The following is a 9,830-nucleotide window of genomic DNA, read 5'->3' as shown; positions in this document are numbered from 1 at the left end:
CTATAGAGAGAGGATAAAGAATAAAAATTAATTTTTCAAATTTTGTTTATTCACTTCTCAATACATATTTAGCATTAGAATTAGCATTAGATTGCTAAGATAGTATATATAATAAAGCCCGGGTGTACGTGAGAAGGTGGAATGCAGAGAATAGCTGTTTTTTTATGGTCGACAACGTTCCAGAAAACGTGGATAGAGACAGGTCTCACGAATGTGATATCGGTTGAGCAACCAGCAAGCGAACCTCTCGAGTCCCAAGCCGTACCCTCCATGGGGGCATGTTCCATATTTACGCTGAAATGGGCAATGGGTTATTCGAGAATAATTCTTTTTTTTCAAAAATACACATTTATTTTGATGACTCAGTGGATTTACCTGATCAGTGTACCAATAATAAGCTGTGGGGTCGATGCCCTCCCTTTTGTACCCCTGGAGCAATTCCTCATAATCCGAGATACGCATTGAGCCTCCAACAATTTCGCCGACATTGGGCATGAGAAGATCAACAGATTCAGTTAGACGATTGTCCTCTGGACATTTCGACATGTAAAAGGATTTTATCTCAGTTGGAAAGCGACAGAGCAGTATTGGCTGATTAATTTGGTCGGTCATTTTTCTTTCTGGCATCTCTGGGATATCCTGAGGAAAAAAATTTCATAATTTCCCACATAAAAAAAAAGAACCATGTAAAAAAAAAATTTTACCTCTCCAAACTCATAAAAACTTCCATCCTCCTTAGTGATGCCATGTTCTCTGAGATAGTCAATAGCCTCCGTATAATTCATTCTTTTAAATGGTCTCTTGGGAGGCTGGAATGAAGGGTTGAGTTCCTGGACCAAGCTGCCGAATGGCGACTTCAAAACCCTGTCAACGACATCACAAACCAGATCCTCCAGACTATCCAACAAATCATCGAACGTAATGAATGGGCATTCGGCTTCCACATGGCTGTACTCAGCAAGATGCCTTCTAGTTCTTGACTGCTCAGCTCTGTAAGACTGTGCGACACAGTAAACATCTCCCAAGGCAGGAATACAAGTCTCCAGGTACAACTGAGAGCTCTGAGTCAAGAAAGCCTCTTCCCCGAAGTAATCCAACTTGAAGAGTGTAGATCCTCCCTCCACCTGGGTCTGGACGAGAGTTGGGGGAGTGACTTCGCAGTAACCGCGAGCCTCATAATGATCTCTGAACGCCTGGAGTAAGACAGACCTCATTCTGAGAACTTTGGAGGTGTTCTCCCCTCGAATCATAATGTGTCTATTATCCAGTTGAACGTCAGGATGAGCCTCCTCGTTCAAAATTGAGTCTGCACCCCCCGGAGGAGCATTTCCAATCAATCTCCAAAAATCAACGGCCAATTCATGACCACCAGGTGCTGTCTTTCCCTCAGGGACGATCGTCAAGGTGCCGAAGAGCTCGACAGAGGCTTCGGTGTTCAGAACAAGTGCATCGTAAGTCTGACATAATTTATCATTGAGAACACACTGAAGGAAACCTGTTCCATCTCTCAGGGTAATGAACATCAAGGCTTTTCCCTGTCTTCTCAGTCTGTGGACCCAACCGAAAATTTTCACTCTCTTGTCCCTGAACTCTCCACCCAATTGAATTTTTATGCGAGTCGCTGGGGGCAGTGACTCGTCCTCCTTGATGACGACGGATTTGGCTTCCTCCAGGTTCTTCAGACGTTTTACGTCATCCTCCTGGAGTTTCTTCTCCTTTTCTTCGTTCTTGTATTGTTCACGTTGCCAGATCTTTTGGATTTTTTTCAGTTGGGATTTAGCCGCAGGCTCGTACTTTTTAGAATCATCCTTTGAATCTTGATATATAGGTGGGAAGGGCTCTTTCTTTGCGAAACGCATCGCCTGGAGTATGGTTTTGAATGGTTTTTCCTCCGTGCCATCTCCAGTCTCGTCGTTACCTATTTTTTCGGAGGTGTAAATGCCTCCTATTGTATGAGAATATTATTATTCAATAGAATTCAGTTTTTATTCTTTTATATTTTTATGTTCGAGGAAACTTTCTCAAAATATATCCTTTCAAGAATCAGTGATTATGTACTAATATTAATTGCCTCGCAAAAAAAAATCGAAAATCTCCCATAATTTCCGTGTAAAAATTGGACAAAAAAAAATGTAGCCAATCAGAGCCTTCGATCTGTCCAATAAATTTTTTAATACGTGTCATGTCTATCTTACCGTCTAATGCACAATTGATAACATAATGTGTGAGAGAAAAATAATTCGAGTGGAATATTACCTAGCGACAGTTTCGAGAGATTTTCCTCCGGCATTTCACTCACTCCTGTAAAAAATGCAGAAAAAATATGGTGCAGTTTTGATCACTCCGATATATATATAACTACTCTAAAGTCGTGCACCAAAAATTTTGTAGCGAATAACAATGAATAATACAAAAAACGTGCGCACGAGGCGCTCGCCCGCTTTTTTAGTCGAGTGGTGAAATAGTCTGACGCAATAGTTGCATCGCCGAGTTTCAACAATTATTGTGGTGATTTACCTCGTAGTGACTTGCCGTGTTGTGTGTGTTGGATTGTTGGACTCGAGGTTATGTGAAGAATAGTTCAATACGTACATATATATATATATATAACGATCTCACACAGAGATATGTACAAGCCGGTGACGCCAATGACGCCGGGAACTTCCGACTAGGAAGATTTCTGAGAATTGAAAGAAAAACAACTTCTGACCAAGAATATTATTTTGATACAAAAGATTCATCGATATAAATGAAAAGAATACTTTATTAAATCCTCGAAAGAGAAATACAGAGAAGAGAACAGAAAAATGGAGATATTATGGAGATATTTCCACCATAAATGATCGGTTAATTCCTCTTGGGTTTCCAACCCACTGAATTCGTGCGTTGTCTTCAATGTATCAAGATTGTTTGTGATATCCTTCAACGAGTGATTCAGTTTATAGCCCTCTTGGTCACTTGATCGACGACTTGATCATGTCAATTGTAGCCAGGAAACTCGATGATTAATGGAATACCTTCAACCGTGGCTCTTGCTCGATGTTTTCCATTTTGTGTGAAAGGACTCAATGTGTTCAAGATTTATTCCCGCTGTTTTAGCCAGACCATCGCTGCTGAATGTCGATGACTTCCTCTCTTCAACGGAAGTGCCCGTCAGGAGTGTAACGACAGGAGATCCAGATTCACTGGTGAGTCCCACATTGCTTTGTTGTGTTAAATAATGACAGCATTCGATAATTTGAAAGAATGACCAAGCCTCCTTGTCCTTGGGCTTTGGCCCCTTGATGTAGGGCAGAGCCAAGTGCTCGTGGGGCCTCTGAGCTCTCAAAAATCTCGATCCTTTTCGAAGTTGAGTCTCCAACCATCTTGTTGCTTCACGTGCTTGACTGCTAGTGCGTTTCACTTCGTCCAAAGCTTGAACAACAACAGATGGAATAACGATGATAAATTTTTTGGCATACATGAGCTTCTTGAGCACAGGCATAAATTTGGCCAGAGCCTCATGATCAGGCACCAGATATGCCGACATTAATTTTGATCTGAGACGACTTTCCAGGGCCCTGACCTCGGCCTTCAACCACAATTTCCCCATGTGTCTCATCAATTTCCCTCTCGACTGATCCGAGTTATTGTCACTCTCCTTCTCACACCCCCCCTCTTCTTTCACCGCAATAATTTCCTCATCCTTGGGATCATTTACTGAGAGGACTTTCTGTGTCTCGTCGAAGCTGACTCCAGCTTCTTCGACCCTCGTCAAATATTCCCCGAGAGAAACCATTTTCTGAGTTCTTAATAATACCTGCTCTACTCTGGTTATATTGAAATTCCGCAAAATTCCCCAGTTCAAATCCTCGTGTGCTCCCTTCAAAACGTCTAGACCCTTGAGATCACTATCCTCAGGCAGTGGGATTGACCTCACATACCCCATAAAACAATCTTTGTCCCTCAAAACCCCAGAATCTTTCTTCAAATCCGTTAAAACCTCGTCCACTTCAATCATCAGTAAATTCGATAGATTAACGATTCTCTGCAACAGAGTCCTCGAGCTCCTTGCAATAATTTTAACCATCTCAGGGTGACTCTTAATCCAGTCGAAGGAGATCTTGATCGACTGTAGCAATTCCTCTCTGCAGAAAATGCTCAATAGATCTTTTGAGCTGAGATTTCGCTTTTTCAGTCGAGCTATGAATGTCAGATCTGGGGACTGGGCATTGTCATCTTCATTTGATAGATTTTTCTCATTTTGTTCAATGACTGTCACCTGAGGATTATTTTTGGTGGAAGTGTTTTCGTCCTCTGGAGCCGTGTGACCATTCGTTTCGATTTTTGGAGCTTCAGGTTGTGTTTCTTCGTTCAAGATATTTTCCATCTCGTCCTCCGATGGATCATCACGTCCCTGGCTCATTTCATCCTCTTCGTCAGTCTCCGAAATATCGGAATTAAGTTCGTCGCTGGAGGAACCTATTCCAGGGCCATCAATATCACTTCCATCGGAATCTGAGCTGTTAAATCTCTTTCTAGGTCGCCGGAGTTTTCTCAATAGATATTTGGATTTGTCTCGGGGTTTTTTCGGCGTTCCATTCAGATTTCCATTTTTCTTCCTCTCATTTGAGGCTGATTGTCGTTTGTCTTTCTCATTGTCATCTTTTTCAGTCTCAGAAATTATAAGATTGACGTTGAGATTATCCTCAAGGTCTTCTCCATTCAACAAAGATGATTCAATGATTGATTCCTGAAGATGAATTATTGTTATTTGAATTAATTTGGAGAGGAGTGATAGAATGAAAGCGATGACGCTCTGGACGTGAGGAGAATTTTTTGATTGGAGTTTAGAAACAGACATGAGACAAATGGCAACCATTTTAAAGACCACGTCTTCGTTCAGATGGGGGGACTGCTCGGCTTTGTGGATTGAGAAAAAATCATCAATTGTTTCGCTTTTTATGGGGGAACTTCGTGAGTGAGTTTCGATTTTTTCAAATATCAAACTGTTCTCTATTTCTCTCAATAAATTTTCACAGTCTTCGTTTATCCGTTCGATACTCGAAGAATCATTATCCCATTTCTGCAACAATGTAAATAACCTCGCAGTACAGCGTTGAGATGGTAATTTCTCCTTTCCGCAATAGGAATGAGTGGAAATGATTCTCTTGAGATTGCCCTCAGTCCCCTCGAAGGGTTCGGAGCACAGGATACATCTCAGATAATGATAAACGGCGTCAATACCGTAATTTTTATTGCCTGCCAATGTTCCCAGTTGATTGTGCGGCATTCCAATGTTAGGATCTATGGCTATTGACATTTTGTAGTATCTCGTGGCAATCATGGGATCCCAGTTAGAGTCCAAGTCCAATCTGTAACGGGCCAGATCACCCAAGCATATTAAACTTCTGTGAATTATTTTCATGACACATTGACGAAATTCCTCTGATTGCAGCTTTGAAGATTTTGTTTCCCTCTGAAATAAAATTCAATAGCAAAACGATTGAAAATTATTGCAATTAAGTGATTCCGTAATATAATACGAGGACTTACAATCACTACTGGATCTTTCTGTCCAGGGAATGCAAAGTCCACAATTCCAGATAAATCAAGCCTAGATTCCTGTTGTAATCTGAGTATCAAGTGATGGTAAAATCCAACACCCACGTGCAAGTGGGTGGAGAGCAGTGCTTTTTCTGCATCACTCCAGATATTTGCCTGTAAAAATCACTCCCCTAAATTGAAATTCATTCATCTCGTTTAATCACTCCATTCACTCCTCAATAATTACCTTCCTAAGTTTCTTGGCAGCAGCAATAACATCGTAAAATCCTCTCCTCCACAATAACTCCTCAATCTTCCTGGCATGATTTACTGGATCCTTGAGAATAAGTCGTTCGCAATAATCTTTCAATCTAGTCCTCAAAATTTCCCCGGAAGGTGTAAAAATATCCGATGTTGTGAGGGCACAACTTTTCTGCTCGTCGAGTCTTTTTGCAAGATCAGTTGCTCCCCTAAATTCCCAGCACAAGTGAAAAAAAAATTCTAGGTTATGTCACAAGTTGACAACGGAATTACATGATTGCCACGTAAATCGGAAAAAAATATGAAATATATTAAATTCACCTGTACAATCGTCTCGTAATCTCGAGACTCTCGTTACTTCTGTCTCCAGAATTACCGTATGATCTTCTCATTTTAATCCGTTAATTAACATTTACCTTTCCCTGTCGTATCAACTCATCTCGCCATTCACGCGATTTACTCTCATTTTTATATTGAACATCGTTACTCATCTGCCTGCTGCCTCCTGACGTGCGTATCTTCGTCTCAATACGTTCGTCAAACACGACATTCGGCCTTGTGCTCACTTTCTCAGCTTGAATTATCTTTAAAAAATTCAATCGACTATTTATTTTTTACACTCCACACTGAATGGCAGCTTGACTGCATCATTGTGCGCATGCACTATAGGATAAACTGATGTATGTTATACGTGGGATTGTAAAACATATGGCGTCGGAATAATTATTTTTTTTCTTCACTCGGAGTACACCTGATTAGAGATTTGTAAATAATTAAAATAGGCTGAAAAAGATCTGCTTGGAAGAAAATTACCTTTCAATGGTATGAAATATCTGAAACTGGTAGAGAAACTTCCTAACGTACCTCAATACTCACTCAAAGTAATTCAAAGTAATTCAAAATAATTCATAATTATTCATGAAAGAGACTTGGAATGTTTAGCATTTTTTATTTTGAAAAAACGAGTGCTATATATAATTACAAAATAAGTACAGTTAATTGGTATTTAAATTGAATAATTCATGCTAGTCTAAATGGGATTGAAGAGATTTGACAGATTAATTTATTTAGTTTTTATATATAGTAGTAGTTATTTGAATAAATTGCAATGAATGCTATACAGCGAAGCGCATTATATGGTGAACAATGTTTTCTCATGCATCTAATTATAAAGAAAAAACCGGCCAAAGTTTCTGAGCTACAAAAAAAGAACAGCGCCCTTTACACTTCTTTCAAAGGTGACACGTCGATCACGGATGTCGATGTTAAAGACTATGCCATAACAAATATGCCACCACTTTTTGAAACGCTACCCCGAAATACGGTATTCGATTTTATACGTAATCTGACAGACGATTGTCCCGATTATCGTTTAACATCCGTTGACAATGAGTTAGAAACCCAGAATCATATTCCCCACCCGATTCCAGTTGTCTCCCAATATCCAGTCTCATTTCCGAAAACACCAACGAAACCGCACACACGTCAAATATTTACGGAATTGGTAACCAGGCCAGATTCACCAGATGAAGCTAGTGTAAGCCATGAGTACGACGATGAGGATTCTGATGTATAATTTTTCAGTATAATATAGTATATATCCCAGTTTTTACAAGAAAAATGGGTATCCAAGAGACTCCGGCAACCAATGCATTCCTTCAAACACTCCGCAACGCAAACTTTAATATAAATTTCGACAATCTTATTAACATTACTTTAACGACTTTGGTAAGCCTTTTTGGATTACTATGCATTTTCAACAAGTCGTTTGTTATTATGTTACTGCTAAGTCTGATAATAATGCTGACATTGATACACGTATTTATTACACAACTCGATCCTAATACAGGAGGTATCGTCCAATTAATTAGCCACGGTTCAGCGATTCAAACTATTGACCCCCATCTGCATGAATAACTAATAAATAATACCCACATTACTATTATCCAATATAATTGCCGGATTCAAAAATTATAACTTATTATCATGCTAAAATTATAGAACACAAAAAAGCTCTACATTCAATCGCGTAATTCAACAGTTTTTTTCGGAGAAATGAGAAATATGTAGAGCTCACTTTCATGTGGCTTTTATTTTTTTTTTAATACACGCGAATGGTTGATTTATTTGTTCATTGCCCACTCTTGCTTAATTTTTTTTTTTTTTTTTTCAAAAATAGAAGAGTTAAAAATTTTTTAATTCACTCATACGACATCGGAAAATAGGAACGAAGTTGATCTTTTTTGGCGTCGACCCATCGAATTATCCAATTTATTGGCTGATTTTTCTTCGTCTTTATCCGGAATATTTTCGGTTTAAAGATCATTTAATTTTTGTGGATTGACTTGTTCCGGTGAATTTGGGACATTTTGCGTCTCACTTTCCATCGCACAACCATCATGATTTTGCTTTGCAATATGATTCTCATCATAATCATGACTGACAATACTGTTGCCGTTAGTTTCAATGTCGTGCATGAACGATGGAGTTTTCATTTCATCAGCAGGATTTCCCTCGGAACTGTCGACTATCTCTGGGTTATTTGAGATTGGCTGCATCTCACTAGAAGAATTATCTGTAACTCCAGTTTTGTCTTGATTTTGTGATTGAACAGGAGGCGAAGTGGATGAGAGTTGATCAATTGACTCGTGGGATTTGGCACGTTTAGCTGGTATCTCTTGATTATCAATTTTATGCTCATCTCCTTGACTTCGGGGTCGTTTATCTCCTGGTTTAGAAGAAAGATGTGGGTAATCACCGAAGGAACTGTAACTTGGCGATGGTTTTGCCGATTTAAATTCTGTCTTCTTAAAGGGAGTTAAACGAATCTTCGATCTTATGCCTACCGGTGATTTACCATAGTTTGATCCACCCGACGTTGTATTCAATAAATCCGCCTTCATTTGTGCAATTGAAGTACCAAGTGCATTGATTGCGATATTTTTAATTACGATTGACGTGAGACTTGTGGGAACGCTTGTTGATGTAGCAACGAGAAAAGCCATTTCGTCCTCTTCAACGCAAATTCGTATTTTACTTGCATCTATGAAATTCTGTAAGTGAGGAGCTTTGTGAATAGCTAGTGTTAGAAGTCCCTTCGTCACAAATTTTGAAACGATGATTGGCAATTCGCGTATCGAATGTGCATTATTGTGATTAACCAATTCAACAAGCGATTCTGTATCGGTATTTTCTAAATCAATATGAGAAAGGATATTGGACTGCTTGCATGATTCATACAATGCTGCGCGCTTAAAAGCATCTTGAATATCCATTTCTCTCCCTATTTCTTAACGTGAGTGTAGTAGAACGTAAAAGTAGCTAATGGATTTTACACGTGGATTTATTGGATATCCCTACTTATTACACTATATACATCGTTCTATTATTATTTTCACTTACAACTCGTGGATAAGAGCAGAGTTTTTCCTGTTGAAAAATGAAAACGCGACACTCCAATCATATCGATTATATATCGATTCAAATGTCCATCCATTATTGACGAATATTCATTATTATAATATTCATACTGAGAATAATCTTCTCTTTGTTGCTAATCGCTCGACACCAAAAAATATAATTCCCACAAAAAATCGCTGATATATAATCTATATATAATCCAAAAATCGCCCAAGATATTGCTTATTCCGTACTCATGATAATGTCATTATATTATTTTATTTACCCAGCAACAATGCCATATTTAATTGGGCATTTTCAATTACGTCGTGGGTAATTCAAATTTTATAGATCGTTTGTTTTTCGTTCAGCTACTCTTTCAATTTCTTTGACGTAATCCGTAAATTTGTACAACACTTGCCCATAAATGCAGTATATATCCGCTGATATTCCTCTGTACGGTTTTATCTCAGATTTATTCAAAATTGAATAAACAGCATAATTGTGCTTAATATCTTAAAAAATTCAAAAGTAATTTCCCTTTAATTTTATGAAATCCACTACTTTATGCTTTTGTAACACAATACCATTGAATTATAAGGGGAAACATAAAAATAGTATTGAACTTTTTAATAATTATTACC

At 38.6% G+C, this 9,830-nt stretch overlaps 2 protein-coding genes across 3 annotated transcripts; both read right to left on the bottom strand.

Moving 5' to 3' along the window:
* Positions 1-27: 27 nt before the first annotated feature.
* AsnRS (asparagine--tRNA ligase) lies at positions 28-2,583 on the bottom strand. 2 transcript variants are annotated; one of them, XM_011311543.1, is made up of 5 exons: positions 2,518-2,583; positions 2,257-2,301; positions 705-1,945; positions 376-639; positions 28-294 (listed from the first exon to the last, which is right to left on the bottom strand). In XM_011311543.1, the coding sequence occupies exons 2-5, from the start codon at positions 2,288-2,290 to the stop codon at positions 163-165; spliced, it is 1,671 nt and encodes a 556-aa protein (XP_011309845.1). In that variant the 5' UTR covers positions 2,291-2,301; positions 2,518-2,583; the 3' UTR covers positions 28-162. The 2 variants fall into 2 exon arrangements, with proteins under 2 accessions (XP_011309845.1, XP_011309844.1); XM_011311542.1 differs by lacking the exon at positions 2,518-2,583 and having other exon boundaries at positions 2,257-2,509.
* Positions 2,584-2,718: 135 nt separating this feature from the next.
* Positions 2,719-6,715, bottom strand: Smg5 (Smg5 nonsense mediated mRNA decay factor). Its single transcript, XM_011311541.1, has 4 exons — positions 6,109-6,715; positions 5,774-5,996; positions 5,536-5,700; positions 2,719-5,458 (listed from the first exon to the last, which is right to left on the bottom strand). Exons 1-4 carry the CDS (start codon positions 6,177-6,179, stop codon positions 3,020-3,022), a joined length of 2,898 nt encoding a protein of 965 aa, XP_011309843.1. The 5' UTR covers positions 6,180-6,715; the 3' UTR covers positions 2,719-3,019.
* Between the last annotated feature and the right edge of the window lie 3,115 nt (positions 6,716-9,830).

This window comes from Fopius arisanus, unplaced genomic scaffold (assembly GCF_000806365.1).
Source record: "Fopius arisanus strain USDA-PBARC FA_bdor unplaced genomic scaffold, ASM80636v1 scaffold00090, whole genome shotgun sequence".
Classification (NCBI taxonomy): Eukaryota; Metazoa; Arthropoda; class Insecta; order Hymenoptera; family Braconidae; genus Fopius; species Fopius arisanus.
Note: the sequence above shows the minus strand (reverse complement) of the source record. Positions and strands in the feature narration are given on the sequence as shown.

Bases quoted from the DNA above. Each gene is read 5' to 3' on its own strand.
- AsnRS (XM_011311543.1), bottom strand. From the start codon at position 2,290: ATGCCGGAGGAAAATCTCTCGAAACTGTCGCTAG. The intron at 640-704 runs GTAAAATTTTTT...TTTTTTCCTCAG, and splicing joins GTTTTTATGAGTTTGGAGAG to GATATCCCAGAGATGCCAGA. The intron at 295-375 runs GTAAATCCACTG...TGCCCATTTCAG, and splicing joins ATTATTGGTACACTGATCAG to CGTAAATATGGAACATGCCC.
- Smg5 (XM_011311541.1), bottom strand. From the start codon at position 6,179: ATGAGAAGATCATACGGTAATTCTGGAGACAGAAGTAACGAGAGTCTC. The intron at 5,997-6,108 runs GTGAATTTAATA...CTGGGAATTTAG, and splicing joins ATTACGAGACGATTGTACAG to GGGAGCAACTGATCTTGCAA. The intron at 5,701-5,773 runs GTAATTATTGAG...TGATTTTTACAG, and splicing joins CTGCCAAGAAACTTAGGAAG to GCAAATATCTGGAGTGATGC.